The sequence below is a fragment of the Zeugodacus cucurbitae genome, chromosome 2, assembly GCF_028554725.1.
Source record: "Zeugodacus cucurbitae isolate PBARC_wt_2022May chromosome 2, idZeuCucr1.2, whole genome shotgun sequence".
Classification (NCBI taxonomy): Eukaryota; Metazoa; Arthropoda; class Insecta; order Diptera; family Tephritidae; genus Zeugodacus; species Zeugodacus cucurbitae.
This window is the reverse complement of record NC_071667.1, coordinates 51,760,132-51,780,742: the sequence shown is the minus strand read 5'-3', so window position 1 is coordinate 51,780,742 and position 20,611 is coordinate 51,760,132. Positions and strand designations below refer to the sequence as shown.

General features: G+C 31.7%; 1 protein-coding gene across 18 annotated transcripts in view; it reads left to right on the top strand.

The window, feature by feature from the left end:
* Positions 1-19,345, top strand: part of LOC105214245 (STE20-like serine/threonine-protein kinase) — a 113,021-nt gene extending 93,676 nt beyond the window's left edge. For 17 of the 18 annotated variants that reach the window (XM_054225358.1, XM_054225365.1, XM_054225359.1 and 14 more), the window contains 3 exons: positions 944-1,062; positions 11,245-15,541; positions 15,600-19,345. In XM_054225358.1, the coding sequence (XP_054081333.1) occupies positions 944-1,062; positions 11,245-15,541; positions 15,600-15,654 (4,471 nt within the window). In that variant the 3' untranslated portion in view covers positions 15,655-19,345. Of the gene's footprint in view, positions 1-943; positions 3,155-11,244; positions 15,542-15,599 lie in introns of those variants that run through there. The other variant, XM_011187569.3, reaches the window with a different exon arrangement.
* The last annotated feature ends 1,266 nt before the right edge of the window (positions 19,346-20,611 follow it).

The following is a 20,611-nucleotide window of genomic DNA, read 5'->3' as shown; positions in this document are numbered from 1 at the left end:
TGTAAACTCATTGCAAGCTAATCGAACTGATCAAAGTAGAAGTTTAATTAAAGAATATTTAATATATACAAGTTGGGGCTGTAGATGATACTCCTATATCAAATAGATGATTATATAACAAAGTTTATAAGAGGAATTTCCCAATATATTTCCTATGGGAAATTTTTAAACCATAATCGGTATAAAATCTTTCGATGTAAATCCAATTTGCCTTTATTAAATTATTCGAAAAACCTTTATATGCTATGCATATACACCAGGTCTCACGGTTCCTAAGGGCTTGAAATTCTTAGAATAAAACAATCAAACAAGATAAAATATTGAAAAAATAATATTTCAATATTGGTATCAAATTGCATGTATTTTTAAAACTTGTGACTTGAAACTTCTAAAACTTGTGATGATTTATTAGTACAGAGTTGCCACCAAAAAGTGTAATTATAAAATATTCCGCTATTTGTGCCAAAATAAAACGCTTAAGAAAGACTTTCAGAAACTAATTAAGCTTTTAATTTAAATTTTTTAAGATAGAGTTGCCACCTTTAAAAAAACTAAAATGTATTTAAAAACACACGGTTTAACGATAGTATTCTCATCGGTGAATTTGAAACTATTTTTGAAAGCCTGTGAATAAAATTTAGGAATTTAATTGAAACGATGGCACCTCAGATGTTGTTAGTATCACTTGGTTTATTACTACTTACAATTTCTACCGATAAAAAAGATTAAACAATCTAAATTAACATTTCATTTATTCATAATAACTAAATAACTTTAACTAAACCTTTAATGTAGCAACAAAACTGATTTGTCTAACCAATTAACGCTTATACATTTCTCATACTCTCATATCCTCTACTTTTCAGCACTTTTTGTAACATTTTGAATTAAAATTAACTGTTTCTAACAATTTTTTTATATTTTTCCCCCTTCTCTCCTGCAGCCGCCTCAACAGCGCCTCCGGCAATAATGTGGGCGCACCATGGCGTCACAGTATGTCACGTGATTTGGGCAATGACATGGACTCCATATTTTCACGCACTGGCGCCACACTGCCAAGAGGTGAATATCACAGATTAAAGAGTAAATTTTTAGATCAATAAACAAAGTATATAAATAATTTCAAAACAAAAACAAAAAATATATACAAAAAACTCAGTAACGAAGTATAAAAAAGTAAAGCAAGCCAGGCAAACTATCTAGTGTGTTACAGCAGCTAAAAATGATAACAACAAACACAGTAAAAGTATACAAGTGAGCAATTCAAAGCAATAAATAATAGAAAAAAAGTAAACTACTACTATTACAACATTAGCAAATACACAAAAAGCATTGCAAAGCAAATGCAAATGCAACAAAACAAACGTTAGTGAGCCAAGCAATAAAATGTATGTAGTTGTGTTGTTAGTTCGATGTTGATTAGCTATGATTTGCTATATTTGCGCTTGTTTGTAAACACGGTAGTGACGAGAATGCAAAACTAAAACAAAACACACACATACATGCGCGCATAGAAAGCGTGTTTCGCTTGCTGTGTGCCAGCGTAATTAATATTCTAGTTTAAATTGTTAGTAAACGGCAATTGAAATGAAGTAATTAAATTATTAAAAAAATATGTAATTGTTGCTATGTAGCATTGCAAGTTGCTTAAAGTAAAAAAAAAAATAGTTTATTGATATAATTGGCGCCGTTATATTTATTTATTTGCCTTTTTTGTTATGCGCCCCACAAGGCACATTACACAACAACAATTTCTCCTTATTACCAACTTGCAATGCATTAATTTAAATATTACTGTATTTTGATGTATTTAAATTCATTTTGTAAACGTTAACCGTTATTTTTCCATATTTAAAATTTTTTTATAATTTTTTCATATTTTTACAATATTTTTTTATAAAATTTTTTAATTTTTTATTTTACGCTCTTACTCAATTAATGGTAATGTTTCAAATAATTTTCGAATTACAAAAATAGAAACAATAAATTAGTTTAGCTTTCTACAACTACCAAAAGCCAACTTGTTGCATACTCGTTTATTTTTTTTTTTTTTTGGTAATAATTATAGAAAAAATATATTTTTGTTTTAATAATATCTCTTCAATTAGCACAGCAGCTGTTACTTTTGTGTGGTTTAGCTAATTATTTCAACTACAGTTATCCAAGTAGTAATTGTAAATGTGTAACACGCCCACAAATGGTTATTAATTTAATTCTCTCTATATAAAAATATGTTGATTTCTCTATTATACTTGAATTGAAAATTGTTTTTCTTATTTGCTTCTGATTTTTATGTTTTTTTATTATTTGACATTTCTACATATAAAACAAAAAACACCGTTATTTCGTTAATTTACTACTTTTTCTTCTACCGCCTGTTTCTTAATACTGTTTAAACAATTTTGTAGTTAATTGTTAAGGAAGTAAAACCTCGTATTCAAAGTTTTGTACAGCAAGTGGGCGAACACATTTTGTTGAGTGGAATGTGGCATTGATGAGTGTGCCGGGTCGTGAGTTATTGAAAATCGAAGATTTGGTTGGTTGCTTGTGGTGAATTTTGGGTTTTAAAGTGATTTAATTTTTAATTTATAGAATTTCAATATTAAAAACTATACAATTTGATATTTATAAACATGAAGCGATGTTGTATTCAAAATTATGACTCAACTCAAACTCATGTAAAATTTATATTAAAAATAATTAGTGTATAAACAGATATGTTTTTGTGTTGAAATTTGTGATTTCAAAAACAATTTTTGAAAACCATTTTTTTCTCGAAAACAATATTTTCGAAATATTTTTCCAAACTATTTTTGGTTTTAAGTCAATTATAGAGCTGTTAGATTTAAAATTTCTTAATCAAGCACACTCAGTGTTTGAGTTAAAATTAAAAAAAAGTCTAAATTCTAAATACGGTCTTCTAGTTTAATATCGTAAAAAGTTTAAACCTTCTTTTTGCTCTTCCAAAAACACCAATATTTTAGCACGACAGCATTAAAATTAATATTTCAATTACTTGAGTCACTCTCACACCAGCGTTGTTTGCAACACTCTCTATCCCCACCAGAAATCAAGCCAAACTCGATTTACAATAATGTCCAGCCTCACTTGCGTAAGATTCCTAAATCCATTTAAATGAAAAATACACAAAGTGCTCACTGCACAAGTCTAGGGTATCATAAAAACAACAACTAACCTTAAATATATACAAACCAAATGTCTGTTTGATATGATATTGAAAAATATTAAACAAAAAATTATAAAAATAAAATAAAATATTTACAAATATTATAAACATATTTAAAAAATGCAGTTTAGTGAAAATTACTAAATATATATATATTTGTAGAATATATACATACATTTATGCATAATGCTGATGACAACCAAAAATGAGAACTTGATTGAAATAAACGATTTGATGCACAATATTACAAAAATAAAAAAAATGAAAAAAGCTGTTTTTTGTTATTATTTGGTATCACTGTTCCTTTAGATTTCGTGCAGTTCGAACAACAAAAACAAAAACACACATTGTGCCAGTACAAGCGTGCACCGCCGTTGAATGCGTGTGCAACCAAAAGAATTGTGTAAATAAATTGAAAACCAACAAAAACAATGGAAATTTAATTATACAAATATTATATATATAAATATACATATATCTAAAGTTTTCTGCCTATTTATGGAACAACTTGTAAATTTGCAATGGCCCCGCTACCTTAAATTTGTTTTTTTTTTTTACTTTAATACTTTTTTTAACTATTAATTGCATTAACTACAAAATTTACGTTTTACAAACACTAACAGCTGCAGTCCGTTTATGATATCCTTAGTAAAATTTTATTTGTTTACCAACTTTAATATTTTAAATAGTTTTTTTTTTCTCGTTACTGTTGTTTATACACATGATTGCGCTTTGAAGTTGTTGTAAAGAGTGAAGATTAAAGAAAAATATTTATTTATTTTAAATTTAAAAATAATATTTTGAATTATTTCTAATTTTTTTGTAAGAGATTACTAAAAACCGTTGAAGCTTACTGATATTAATCATAAAGAAAGATAAAAAATTAAAATATTTTTTTTATTAAAATATTTATTAAAACTAAAATATTTTTTTTTATTACGGATATTTTTACTAAAAAGAAAACAAATATTTTGTGTTAATATGAAATTATTGTTAAAAAGCAAAAAAAAAATTAGTATAAAAACTAAAAACATATTGAAATATAGGGATATATTAATTTATATTTATTTCAAAAAAAAATGATCTAAAAAATTTTCTTTCTGAACATTGAAATATAATAAAAATAAAAAATATTCTCAAAATCAAACATAAACCTTCAAATACTTTAAATTAAAGCTTATAATGCGGTTTCCCAAAAACACATCTCTACTAGTATTAAACATTAACAAAATGTTTCAAAAACAAAAAACACATTTCTATACCGTTTTAAATTAAATAATAAATATTAAAATTAAAAAAGAATATTTTTTTGTTGTATACAAAAAAACTCTTTTAGTATTAAACATTAAAAAAACAATTTCAAAAATTTAAGTTTTAAAGAAAATGTATACGGTTCATAATACGTGCTGTAAAAATTAACAAGAAATCCCAAATAAACCGTTTCTAAAAATTTTATTTTCCTACAAAGTATTTAAATTTTTAGAAAATAAATATTTTTAGATTTCAAAACGCAAAACTAATTTTTTTTATATCTTATTTATATATAAATACTTATGTAAAAAGTTAGCTACAAAGATTTTATACTTTAATTGATACTAACAAAATAATATTTTTTTCTTTAAAATTGTTCATCAAAATATTTTACTGTACACTTGCTGTTCGTTAACACTAAATTACTTGAAATTTATAAAAAAAATATCATCTCATGCATTAAAAAAAGCGCAAACAACAACAACACATGCTAATACAGTTTTTAAACGAAATAGACATAACAAAACAAATTTCTGAGTTCTGGGCTTTTTTTAAAAATTAAATTATATATAAATACATATATGTGTAAATTTAAACATATTTGAATGTAATTTGTTAATATGCGTACATATGCCAAAAACAACTATTTGCAAACCAAATACATAAATATATTTTTATTTTTTTTTTTTTTCAAATTATTTTGAAGTCAAAATTTTTGAGAAACAGCATAAATCATTTATTTTCAACTTGTGTATGTGTCATTGCTTGCCACATGAGAAATGTCAATGTGGCAATTGAGTATTTTTGCATAATTAACAAAATGGTTAAGCTGAAAATAAATAATGAAACGAATTGATAATTACAAATTGTATTAAGCGATATGAAGCTGGTATATAAATAATTATATAAAATCACTATTTAAAACCAATAGAGAAAAAAATGTCCAAAACTTTGAATACGACTATTTTTTACGATGTTAATAGAATATTAATAATATTATTAATAATGTTCAATACTAATTGTTAAACTTTGTGCATACATAGCTCATACATTCTAAGTTTTTCAATACATTTTTACGAGTTTTTAAAGTTTTTACTAAGTGACTGTGTTAAAAACGTATTTTTAATTTTACTAAGCAAGCTGAATTAATTTACTGCTATTACTAATGCAATGCGCTGCGTGCCATTTAACGTTGAAAACAAGTTTTCCCCCAAAATATAACTAAAATGCCATAAATCTTAACTAATATACAAGTTTGATGAATTTTAAATATTTTTAATTATTCAAATATGATTGAAAAATATTAATAATTTTGCCAAAAATATAATTTATTTATTTTAATTTCATTTCCCCGCCGCTATTCATTTTAACACTAATTATTTCATTTAAATTTTTAATTTTTATTAAAGTTTGTGTTTTTGTTTTTTATTATTGTTTGCAGTGGGTTTGCGTATACCTAAAGCGCATGCGCTACTTAATTGTAAACGCAGCTTTCCTAATACAACAACAACTACCACAACTACTACCATAATGCCAAAAACTAAAACCAATATTTGTACTACTACCACAATCAGTACTACCACAATACCACAAAAACCAAACCAACCACAACAACAACAACAAAAACAACAAACGAAAATAATAACTCAAACCAAAACCAGTAGCGATCCTGGCATTGGCATCAGCAATCTCAGCAACATCAACAACATTCGTAACATTAAACCATTAATTGAAAAGACGCAAACATCCACCACCACCATTGCGGCGTGCGGCAGCACACCAGCGTCCAAGCCATCAAACACGAAAGTGTAGCCAACAACAACAACAACCACATTTAACAGCAATAATGAAAAGAAAGCAACTAAATACATAAACTAATAGTAAACAACACAATAACACTAACAGCATAGCATTAAACAATTTGGCTTTAAATAATTTTAATAATATTTTTTAATGATATTTTATATACATACATATATTTTTTGTAGTATTGCGTGTACGGAGTGTAACAAATGTTTTGGTTTTAACATTATGTTTTCTTTATAAATAAATATACTTTTGATAATTGACATTTAAATTTGCAATTAACCGTTATTTAACAGACATTATTTCATAAAGCATACATACATACATCCATACGAATTCCATATTAAAAAAAATATATATAAAAAGAAAAAAATCGAGTAAAGGTTCAAGTAACCGATTAAGAATAGTAATAAAGTAAACATTTTTATATGTTTCTTGTAATAATTATTATTCCCAAATTAATTAAATAATCCCTGATCCTTTTAGTTTTAACCCTCCCACACCTAAAACTCCATATTTAAAAACATATATTTCAGTAGCACTTACCTCAAACATTTCTGAGCAATAATTCGTATAAAAATCATTTTGAAAAATTATTCGGCAGCGGCTGTCTTAGATTCAACAAAATTGACAGTGGCGAATCGAACAATCAACTGGCATAATAAAATAGGCAGGAAGAGAGGTTAATCTAAAGCATAACTTTTTGTTGTTGCTTTTATTTAAATATAAATACTATGTAGTGTGTTTAAAAAAACGGGAATTTTTAAATTTTGCTTTTTGATGAGTCCATTTTAAAAAAATTTTATGAGCTTAGCGACTTTCGTTTGTAAAAGCTCATATTTTGTTGTTTGTTCGTGAATTCTTGATCTCTATATTCGTCATATATAACTCCGTGTAACATTTTCCTATGTCCAAAAATAAAGAGAAGCTTAAAAAGGCGGTAATTATACAAACATACGAGAAACTGCTGAAAAATGCTATTCCAAAAATCGCTGGCATAAGTGCATATGGGGCCTATTTAAAGGCGACAACAATAATGCAGACGGATGAATAAATATTTATTTTTTCTTTCAACGAGTATTGCCGTTAAATTTTTAACATATTTCATATAATGAATTAAAATAATTAATTAAATAAAATTTAGTTACTTCAGTTATTTTTTTATTCCCTCAAAAATGAAATTGAACCATTTTTTTATTTGCCATAAATAGAGACGCTTATAATCATCTTTGACCGAAATAAATACCATCTGCCAATAGTTTTATAGTTTTACAAGTTTTGCTCAGAATACGATTCAATTGCAGTAATATTTTCTTATATTAATAAATTTAGATTAACGGAATTTTATTAAAATCTACGAAAAAGACAAACAATCTGGCTGAAAAAATAAATAATAGTAAAAATAAACCTTATTAATTTCGAAAGGACGATTCGACTTATTCAGGTCTGGTTCGCCAAAGCAGTTTCTTAAATTATTTTCTATTCGGTTCAATGGCTCGAACAACAGGCCTAATCATTGAATCTGTTTCGATCAAAATATGGTTTGCCACGATCGAAAAATTTTTCGTTGAAATTGTATCGAAAATTAAATAAAAAATAAATTAAATTTTCGATCGAAGTGAACTCACTTACCGACTTGATAAAATACATTGATGTGTTTAAAATCGATGAAAAGTTGCCTCCCGAAATACTTTTTCGGAAGAAGTTTCATAATAGTTAAACTAGGACAAAACTAGATGGAATGTTATGGAAGAAAATAGGGGGTGGGCCCTTCAGCTAAGGAAGTTCAAGTTCACTCTAGGAGAAGGTCAGTTTAAATTTTTTTTTTTTACACGAAACAAAAAGCTCAGACAATTTATTTTTTTCAAATTTAACGACGAATTTGTCGATAAAGGTCGATAAAACAGTTTTGTGTTTTCACTTTGTGTTAAAGCAGTTAATGGACGGAATCAATGATTGCATGAAAATTTTCGATCGAAATCGAATTCGCTGCGGAATCAATGATTAGGCCCAATATGAAATTATGTATAAGTTAGGACCTATGGTTGACCCCTTGCGAACTTTGAAACTCACATTTGAATGACTAAAGATAAGTCCTTTGGTATGTCAGAAAACTACTGAAGTTGTTGTTATGTTGTATCTGCAATCTACTTGTAATGATTTTTTGACATTAATGAGAATAATAAGATGTTGGCTATATAATGCCCTCCCTCACTGCCACTGAAATCTCTATTACTGAAACATCAACAAGTAATATTTTTGAGCCTTGTTTCAACATTTCATCAAATTCCAGATTCGATTTTACTTCCGCAATCAGTAACGGATCTAATTGCATCTCTAGAAAATTTGCCTACACCATCTATCCATTAACTACTTTTTTTCATTTCGGATAACTTTGTGGAACACTTTGTCTCAGTTAACTAATAGAATGAATAGAAATCGTTTATTGGTTCAAATGAAGGCTTCATAAACCTATTTTGGTCGTTTATAAAATCAATACAATTTTTTTAATTTCGGGTTAGTTACACAATTTATAACTCAAGAATATCTGAACCGATTGTGATGATTATTTCCACCACAATTAGCAGAAAAACTATAAAAAATTTGGCTTATAAATTCAGAAATTCTTAAAAAAAATTACCACAAAAAAACAATGATTGTAAGAAACCAAAAAATATATCTTTTTAAGTAAAAAAATTTGCTATGGTGTTCAAATATGAACATTTTTCAGTTCTATGTTAGAGTTTTATACTTGTAGTTAGTTGCCAACCTTTTTTTCTTATTTTACTTTATTTGATTTATTATTTTCTTCCTTTTTACAGTCAATATTTGAAGTTAAACCTAAAATCCCGCAAAATATAACGCCGACAAAGATAACTTAAAAGATATTTGCAATGAAAAATAGTTTAAAAATTTTGCGCCTCTTACGCAATATATGTATACATACTTATAAATAATGTTAACAAATATATTTTGTAAAATATTTTTTTTTTTATATTTATCCCGCTATGCTATATATATCTTCATATAAACATATACATGTATGTAGGCGTGTTTTGTATTGTTTGTATGTATGTATGAAATCGAATTATTTTTATTTTATATCCGAAAGAAGAAGACAAGTGCTTTTTAATCAGCATGTTTAAAAGCAAATTGCTTGATTAAATTAAATGCAGTTTAATTGAGCACAATCAAATATAAATTAATATTATATGTTCATCAATCAAATTCAAAATCAACAATGCGTGCCAATGACTACACCCACACACACACACACACCCTTGCAATTCAACACAAGCAACGTCGACGGAGCTACCAGCGAATTCAAGAGAGAAAGCAATGCTCATAAATTTCCTTAACTACTTTCACTAATATTATAATACATATTTACGTCTTAAACAATTTAATTGAGTATAGTAAACAAAATAACTGTATTTATAGCAAAAAAGAAAGAAAACAAAAGACATAACAAAACATAATGAATAATATGCTTTATTTTTATATATTTTTTACATTATCTAGTACGAGTGATTTAAAGAAACAAAACAAAACAAAAAACAATAAAATTGTAAAACTAATTTTAAAACAAAACAAAGCAAATTGTTAATTAAAATATTTACATTTTTGTTTTATTTTTATTATTATTTTTTAATTTATTTGCATATTTACCCTTATTAATCCTTAACACTTGTTGAACCAAGCATGTGTTTGAAGCCCCCAAACCCGTTTCCTGCACTTGCTTTCCGCTCCCGCAATGTGTTTTTATGCATATAAATATGTTTGTAGCTGTTGATTGATTATGTGATTTTTGCCAAATTTGTTGTTGCTATATGCCTTTGAAGTGCTCATGCATTCCTAGAAAACCATAAATGTGCTTAGCTTCGTGATTTCTAAAGAGATTCTTCTGGTTGCAACGCTCGGCGAAGAAATCGTAACATTTTTAGTAAGCAAAATGTTAGTTCGATTCGGCAATGTGTGTCGAGAAGCAAAGAAAACAGGTAAGTGTTTATTTACTAAGGCCGTAGGTGTAAGTTTTCGAAATTTTATGTGGTAACACTGGCTGTAATTGTAGACCTTAAAAATCCCAAGTGACTAGCATAATTGGAAGACAGAGAGAGGGAAATACATATCTCGTAGAAATTTTGAAAATTTTCGTATTTAGGTTTGGAAATAATATTTGAAAAATATATATAAAAAACTTAATCTGTACTAATGAGTACACTTTTGACTTTAACCACTTCTTCTTCGAAAACGTCAACGTCAACAAGTTTCTAACTTTGGTCGAAATTTATTTGAGAAGAAGGTAGTTTTAAGTTTGAGGAGATTTTTCAAATACTTCTGGGCAAAGAAACGGCAGACCTGTATGCTTCATCCGCATTTTTAATCTTTTACAAGTTTTCGGAAACAAACTAAATGCTTCCAGTGCTTGATTCATGTGCTCGGGAGATAATTTTCTTGAAAGTTTTGGTGCTCTTAAATGATCAGTCAAAATTATATAAAGTATGCCAAGAAAAATTACAGATCCGTTAAATAATTCTTTGCTCTTTGACTAGTTTTTCTAAATCTTTAGTGCAAATAATTTCGCTGACGCAGATTGATAGTAGGATTCGTATGAGAGTTCTTATACAATTTCCATAATTTGTTTAGTTTTAATATTCTTCGAAGATCCCTACCGCCTAAGCTGAGTTCCATAATATGTTTTATGGATACCGACATATGAGTTTATATTATTTCTATTCCGATTGGGAGCACAGTTCAATCAGGTTATTATAAATTTATATATTTTATCAAGATAAAGAGCATATGAGTGAAAACGAATCGATAAAACATTCGCCTTGTCAATACAAGTATCATGCTAATCGGTAAGTACATTTTGCGATATATGTTTTCCATATATTTTCAAGTATCCAGAGAAATATTGTATGTCACGTCAAATGAAATATTATTTATGCTCATTCGCCGCGCATTTTTTCTACTAAACGCATTTATTTGTTTTCCAGGTACAAAGGCGGCGTCGAAAATTGGCCGTCCGGCCACTATCGCCGAACCTAGTAGCACAGTTGACGGTCAGGCAACGCCAGCCATAGCCTCGGATGAGCCACTCGATTTGGCCGACTTAGATCTCTCGCGTCTACGTTTGAGCAAGAAGGATCTAGAAACGCTATCCAGCATTACACCCGGTCTACCGAAATGCTTCCAGGAGCAACTACTGGCCAAATTACCGCCAACACAGGCGCGCAAATTATCACGTACATTGAGTATGCAAGGCGGTACACAAACCGCACCCGTAAGAGTTTATAAGCGCAGTCAAAGCGGTGGACGTGGTGTGCTACACACGGGTGGTGGACAGGATCTGAAAGAAAATCTCGCCGAAGAGACCGCCAGCAGTAGCACGACGAGCAAACGTAGCACAGATAGCAGCGAACGTCGACACTATGATCCTGTTTATCGTCGCAGTCTCAGTCGTACACGCTACGATTATGAATCGAGTATTCCTTCCTCAAGTGATGTCGTGTCGAAAAGTCGCAGCAGCAGTGTTTGTCGCGATGATTACGGTAAATCGATATGCTCCACCTATACAACTGACATCAATGATCGCTACAAATACTACTCACCATATTTGAATAAAACGGTGACAAAAGACTCTTCAACAGAGAGTGGTTCCGTATCGCCGCAAAAACGTTATAGTAGTTTAGGTATGCCACGTGATACAGTCGGTTCTGCGCAAGGGCGTCCACCAAGTGGTTGTTTGTCGCCGCCTATTCTATCAACAGACGGTGGTAGCAGCTCATTGCGTAGACGCTCTTCGCAGAAACGTATCTCACGATTTCTGCGACCAGACTTTTTCGATGAACCACTCGATGAGAATCCATTTCAACGTGAGAAGAAACAGCGCGAGCGTGAAACTCAAAGTGTGCTACGTGAGATAAGAGAAAGATCACGTGAGCCGAGTAGAGAACGCTGTAATTACAGCAGTTTTGATGCGGAAGACGCAATGTCGCGTAAACAAAGTTTACCCAATGCAGAGAGTTCCGGTATACCAACACCTAAACATGTGCGTAATAAAAGCATGGAAATCTATTCAGAGTATCAGCCGGCTAGCAGTTCATCACAGGAGACAATTAGGCACAATCGTCACAGCTTGTCGCGTCCACGTGACATAACTGAGGAATTGCGTAAGAATGAGCTGGCCGATAAGATTTTGGAAGAGTTACAATTACTTTCAGCTACACGAACACAACAAGATCAAGAACAGCAGTTGAGATCGACGCTGCCAAGAGAGATTTCGGTAGAGCGCACTTCGGAGACGACTACAAAATCAGTAGTCGAGGGGCCGAGTAGTCGCGCGGAAATTGAAGAGAAAGAGTCCTCATCTACAATAAAGAAAATTAAAAAGATAAAACCCAAAGATAAATCCAATACTACAGAATCCAGCACAGACGCAGATGCAACAGTTACCACATCTGTGGTGAAGAAAGTAAAAAAGATTGTGAGAAAGACTGAAACCACAAAGACGACACTCAATGAAGCTGCCGCCGCCAATCTGAATACCGCAGAGGATAATGCACTCACACCTTCAGAAATAGAACAGTCAAAGAGAGAGTCTAAGCTTAAGCGACCTAAGTCGTATCCAACCAAAGAACCAACTAACGCCATTAAACCAGATATTAGTACTTTGACACCTAAGCTACCTAATAAACCAAGTACTATACCAGAAATGACCGCAGATACTACTTTAGAGGCGTCGAATGCACAGTCCGCACGTGAAAGTCGACTTATACGACCCAAGAGTTACCCAGCATCAAAACTCACACCACCAAAAGAATCGAGAAAAATTACTCGTAGCGGCGCCGCAATCCCCACTATAGCCGAGAGCCGGGCGAGAAATTCAACGCCACCACTGGCAGTTGAAGAGAAGTTCGAGCCACAAACGCCGATTTCACGAGGCACAATCGAGACTTCATCTTCGAGTGACGCTAAGCCTACCACAATTAAGAAAATCGTGAAAGTTTCCAAAAAATCTAAACTAGCGCAACCACTGCCAGTCACGCCCACAACTCCGACGCCAGCAACAACGTCCACAACGACTACGCCGGCTGAAAACTCTAAGGAATCAAGTCCCGTGGTAAAAGAAAAATCCCCCGAGAAGAAACCAAGTAAAGGTTTACTGTACGCTATTGGGCAGAAATTTGAGAAGCTGCGTGATTCTGCTATGAGTAAAGAAAAGAAGAGCGTCACTTCTAGTCCCGCTTCTTCTGCAAATGGCGTTGTGGTAAAGAAAAAGTCACCAGAAAGTTCATCACCAGATAAAGTTAAGGATAAGTCTACATTACTTAAAAAGAAAAAGTCTTTGGATGGCAGCTACACAAAGAGCACAGTGGAAAACAATACAGCCGTTAAACCGCCCGGTATCGATGGTGAAGTAAAGGAAAAACCAGCAAAGGCGGATAAGCGCTCGAGAATTGATGCTGTGATCCGTTCATTGCGTGAGCGGTCAGTACCACGATCACGTCCCGCAACCGAAACAAACTACATCAAGCGCGCTGTCAGCGTGGAGGACATGCCGGGTACGTTTAATAAGAATGCAGTTAATCGGGTGTTGGGGCTCTTTAAGCGTAATGATAAAGATGCGAATGGGGCAGAGCGGCGTGTACAAAGCACACGTTCCACCAGTAACATTGAACGTCAGATACGCGAAACTTCTCCGTCGCCCATTTACCAGAATACAGGAGAATGTCATCGTTCAAGTAGCATTTCAGCCGCTATTGCCGCCAATTTAAACACGGTACGGAAACCAGAGGTCACTGCCAAATGTAGCTGTGAGATTGCGCCGACGCCTAGAGTAAACACAGAGGAGAAGCATTGTGCTGAATGTTTACAAGACGCCGCAGCAATCCAGAAATCTAAGACCAACCGGGATGAAAAGGAGGTCGTATTGCCGGCTAAAGAAATGACGCAGGGCAATAAAGATAAACGTAAGGGTCTCATGTTGGATCTTACGAAGTTAGATAAAATTGATAACAATACTACAACGAATCGCAACAACATAAAGTCGACCTACATGAATGGTAATGGTATCTACTCGAATCTGCCACCTTATCCTGGTGCGGTGAACAGCTCTTCAAACAACAGCTCCAGTCAACAATCCATGGATAACGCCACTAATAATAATAATTCTTATATGACTAATAACAATTCATCAATGCAGACCTCGCAAACATCAGGTTATCGCACTTCGTCCACGCACGAGATAAATCGAAATCATTTACTAACACCCTCTACTGAGAACATTGCCAATTACTCTTCCGACTCGCGCAGTTATCAAGATGATTGTGCCTCGACTTCGACGTTCTTATCACCAACGGAAGAGCCGGAGCTCTACTTCGATAATTGGTCCGTTTGCTCGGAAGACAATTATATGCTGCACGCTTCACCTTCACCAACTGTTTCGCGTCTCTCACGTGCATCGCAGCTCTCATCGCCCACACGTGGTGAAAGCTCTGATCCAAATGAGAGCGTAATTGATCGTATCAAACGTCGTAGTTTCTACTGCCGCTTTAACGATAAGAAACCCAAACGTACTAGTAGTATTGTGGGACCGAGTGCAGTGCGCGACTACTATCGTGAACAGCAGGCGGCGGTTAAGGCACGTTCCAGCAATAAAATAAACCCCAACGAACGCGCCAAATCGCCAGACATTACACAAGAGTTCTTTAGACCTTTGAAGTTGAGTCCAGTCGGCACTGAATTGAAACCACCCATTTATAAAGCGCCGTTGGACTATGCCACTAACATAACGAAGCCACGAAAGAGCCTCAACGATATACGACCCACCACGTCACCTTCTCTGATCAGCAAACGTTATGGTTCTACAGCCGACAGCGATTACATGACACTCAACAGCGGTGTGCCCATACGCTACAAATCATCTGCCAGTTCCAGTCCTTACGAGAGCAAAGGCTCTTCGGCGACCAGCGGCTTGAGTATGGGTGTTGGTACGGGAATTGGCACTGGCATAGGCGCTGGCGGTAGTTACTACAATACCTACAGCCCGAAACGACGTTCCTCATATACATTCAATGGCACGCTGCCTAGTGGTGCTACACTTACCAATTCCACTTTGGATGGTTACGCGACGGTGGGTCGGCGACCTATACGCGCCTACGATCATCGCACAATGTCACTGCTCGATCCTACAACCTCGTCTACACCGTCGACGGCGGCTTCGACTGCTGCCAGCAGCTTTAGACGAGAGGCACGCACGCCAGTACGCGACTACACTTCAAGCATTTCGAGGTAAGTTGTGGTGCTGACAGAGATATTGATTTCTTTACGAAAACGTTACCATTCATAGATCGAATTCTCGTTACCGAACATCGTCGGCGACTCGCAGTCCAACAAACATTTGATGTACAACACCGCAGAATGGTTTCTGTATCTTCTGCTATTACTCGAAACGGAATCGCAGCAGCAGCACGCATACCGCCTCGTCGTCGGCGTCCTCAAGGGCTAGTGGCGACAAGAAACTGCAGGAATGCACAACTCGAATTAGGAATAAGTTTTAATTCTACTACGACAAATAGCGTTCACTAAGCAACTAATTTAATTACCACATATACACATACATACAATATGTAGAGATGTATGTATAGCGTACAATTACTTAAGTCTGATTCACACCGATCGATAGATATATGTAAGTCCACATGTTAGAAAAATGTTGGGAAAAGTCATTAATGGTTTAGAAGAGTTAAGAAAAGAGATATAATAGGACATTTTTTGGAGTAAAAATATTTAGGTTAGGATTTGAAAAGTTGTAAACCCCGATAAACCAGCACAGCTGGACAGAAAAACAGAGAATAGTTGGGCTCCTGGATATGTACGCTTTTTTGTTGCACTCGGATCCTTTATTATTTATATCCTTTCCTAAGATATAGTTGAAGTCCAATGAGCGAACATTAGATTGATCTGAATGGAGACGGTTGAATAATTGCTGAGAGTTTCCATGGAAGGATTTCTGGTAATCTTTTAATCCAATAAACTTTTAGAAAAAATTTCAAAATTTCGGAGGTTTTTTGAAATTCATATTAAGATTGTCCAGACGGAATTGAAAAATTTGTTATCTTGGTAGTCGGTATCCAGTTGAAGTATAGGAAAGGTTGACTGTCTTTTGAAATTGCATAAGGAATTTTAGAATCCATACAATTATTTGAAAAAAATACTTGATTCCAACTCATTACGTCTACCTTTTAAGCTTCGAAAGCCATTGGTTTGTATGCCAGTTGCGACAGACCCTCGAAAGTTTAATGAAAGCTCGAAGTTTTTAGTACAAATCAATATGGAATCAATAAATGCGAGTTGCCAAAATAATTTCCATTCTTTTGACTCACCGAATTGAGCTTCCAGCAAAGAGTTCTGCAACTGCAACGATTGCGGTGTGAATCATACATTTATAAATCTTTAGAAGATTTAAGTAGTAACGAAATCGATTAATAACTATATTTGTTTAATTAATAGACTAATTATAATTACGATATGAACTGTAAGCAGCAACATACTATATTAATAATGACTGACTTAAAAGAACAATAATACAATTTGAATTGAAATATCAAAAACTGTTTTTGGTTTTCATTATCTCATATAACCTTAACAAATGTGCCTTTATTTGGAAAATAATTTGAGTGTTTAACAATTAATGAATTATTAAATCAAATTTATGTAATTTGAAGAAGAACTTGGCGTGCATATTTTTAGATGAATTAAAGTGTGAGCTTTCATCTGTATAGCTGGAAAAGCCGGAAAGTTGTCTGAATTTATGAACTTGTGAAATATAATTTTTAAATATGACAGCTCATTATAAATCCTGCAATAAAATGGGAAAGATTTACAAAAACTTAAAAGTTTTCCATTCGAATTTACATCAAAGATGTTTGTAAAAGCTTTTAAGAAATCATGAAATTTTATATTGATTTATTAAAAAAAAAATGTACCTTTAGATAACTGGTGCCAAAAACTTAAAAAATAGAAATATTCACAAGCTTTTACAAATTTTGGATTTATTCTTCATTAATCTTTGTGTTGTGGTAAAGCTTTTAGTGTAAGCAATTAAATTTATATTTTCGATCACTTTTATTTCTACTGACCATTTGTTGATTATAACCCCAAAATATCGAAATAAATTCAAACATTCTTTGGAAGAAGTTTTAAGACCCCTTGTTAGTATATATATGTATGTCGACCGATGTGTATTTGTTGGCAACCGATCTTTAAGGGAAGACATGAAAGCTCTCTAAAATCATGTATAAATTTTTTTTAATTCTTAGAAAAGCTTTTCGAATACCGCAAAAACGTAAAAGCTCTTAAAGAATCGAACAATTGTCATAATCATTTCATGAATAATGTTAATTTGCAGTATCTAACCTTGGGAAAAGGTGTTGAAAATTTTGGTATCACAAAAATCTGCAAACAGACTTCTAAAGACACCTGAAATGTCAATGTAAAATTGCTGTAATTATTTCATTTTAATATGTATCAACATTTTTTTTATATTGCTAAAACCTTGTGAAACACTGAGGGATATAAATGTCTCCAAGCTTTCAAAATTTTTTAACAAAATTGATTAAGCGTTACACTACTTATTTTTAGTTTCAAAATATCTAGTAAACTGCTTTAAAGAAACCTTAGTCTTAGCCCTTTTTCATTATTAATTTAATTTTATATTTAAGAGCTTTCACATCTACTACAAACCGCATGATTTTCATCCGAATTTTTTATCATTGATACCCGAAAAGTGAATGTACAGGTATACCCCGTTTGGAGTAGGAATTAATGGATTTTGTAGTGAATTTTGAAAAGAACTGATTTTTTAGATGGAGCACAAACACAAATACGAAAGTAATTAAGAGAAACTGTAATCTCAAAAGTATATATAAACACCAAAAAAAAAGTATGAAAGTGTATGTATGTAAAATCAAATTCAAACTTTAATAAGAGATTAAAATTAAAAAAAATATTAAGATTAAAAAAAATAAACTAAAATTAAAAAAAAAAAAATATTAAGATTAAAAAAAAAAACTGAAATTCGGAAATAGAAAATTGTTAAATGATAGAAATGTTAATGTTATTATATGTAATATCATAGATTATTGAAAAATGTTGGCAGAACTAAACCGGTACTGTAATCGTGTAAGACTTGGATATCGTGTGACCCCGTTTAGTAACAGCGAATACGCATAGCGAATTTTCAATACGAATGCAACAAAGACGTATGAAATAATGGAAACAGCCTGATATGTAGACTTTAACAATGGAATTGTATGGAAATTTATTAGATTTGAACTGTATGCGTACTTTTGTCACGGTATGTACGAATAACGTAGCTACTTGTTTAGTGAAAATATAGTTAAGCGTAAATTACAAACTAATTAAGTTAATTAAAAAATATTAATTAATTAAATTAATAGTTAATTAAATATGTATTTAGCAATAGCAGATGCATGGATTTGAAGAGTTTACTAGAAATCGTACATTATAGAGTTGCCAAGTTCATTGAATAAAAAATAAAAACTAAAAAAAAAATATATATATTTACTTAGTAATAAAGATCTACTAAAATTGTGCGCAGTTGTTTATTTTAATTACAAAAACAGTTACTATTACTAATAGTGCGTATTATTTAGAGAATTTGTCAATAAATAATATTATTTTTGCTCTAAGAAATAAATAAAAATGCAGTTGGAATACAAAATAGAAAGTATTTGTGTTTGCAATGAAAAAAATCGATGAAACAGTTGTAATTAGCCAATTAAGATAGGAAAGCAAACAATAGAAATACATAATTGTTTAACAAGGAAACTTTAAATTACAGAATTAAATACTTTTGTAATTACCAACTACATTTAAATACAGCTCTGCATATATCTACAGGCCAGTATTTATTAAAACAGTTAAACACTCTGTATGTAACAAAATGTACTATTTAGACTTCCATATATCCATATATACATAGATCTGTTGTGTTATTTCTTATTTTTGGAAATACGAGTACAAGAAGCAATTATTTAATGGAAAATAAAATTTTTGTTACTTTCATTTGAACTTGTGGAGTTTAATTACAAATGGGATATTTGTTGTTACAGGATGTTCATTTAAGGGGTTATATACAGTTAGACGGCAGAAAAAAAGTGAATTTTCCAGAATTTTTTCTAAGAAAACTTTTTAATTTATTGATCCAAAAATTTATACACATATTATGGTATCTTTTAACTGTATTTTAAGACTTAGTACTAGTAAAAATATTTATTTGAAACAGAGCTACAGTTGATCTCCAGGAGCTCCTCTCAAAAAAGACGTTTTGCGGTGACCACTATATCTCGGAACTGGATCATCCGAAATTAAAAAACTAAACAAATTTCGTTAAAATAATGTCAAATCTAGTAATTAATCGAAGGAATAAGCAAAATAAAATTTTTTGACAAAATGGCGGTTTCTCAAAAAAAAAAATCCATTCTACACCGAAATTTCGGCCTTAAATTGTGTATAAAAAAAAATATTTATCGGAGAGAAAAAATCTTCGATTAATTACTAAAAAATATATTTAAGAAGGTCGTGTTAAAATTTGAGACTAATCGGTCTAGCCGTTTTCGAGTAATGTTGGTCACCGACTTTGAAAACACCATTTTGAGAAAAACGCGTTTAAAGTTTGGATCTTGTACTTCCAAGCACTCTGAAACGTCTTTTCAAATTTTTCATTTGCTTGTAACTTTGAAAATATTCACCGGAACGATATGAAATTTTCTGTGTGTATTCTTAAATATATGTACATTAAGAAAATGAAATAAAAAAAATCGATTTTTTGAAAATTCTAACTGTATATAACCCCTTAATAGAGGGTGTGTTTTTAGATGCAGTAGAACTTCTCTAACTCGAATCACCATAATCTACAAAAAAAAACTTCGAGTTAGAGAGAATTCGAGTTATAGAATTTTCGTTAAAACGTAAAATTTTTCAAAAAACTGTAAAATATAGATTTATACCCAGTTTTATTTATTTGTTTGGCAAAAAATTGTATGTTTATACGTTAAAACAAGTATTCTGTTTTTTTTTTTTGTTGTAGTTTGGTATTTTTGGGCTCTTGACGTCTGTATCTCATGCTTTTGTTAAACGATTTATGGAATCCATAACTGCAATATCATATTTTTTGTTCGCCTCCATACGATATAAAGAGACTCTTTCATGATTCTGCCTCGATACTAAATTTTTTAATTTTGTATTATGCCCTGGTCTAAAAGTTCGATTTATGGAAGAAAATTTGTATTAAATTTGACTTCTATTGTTAATTCAATGGTTCGAGTTATAGAAGTT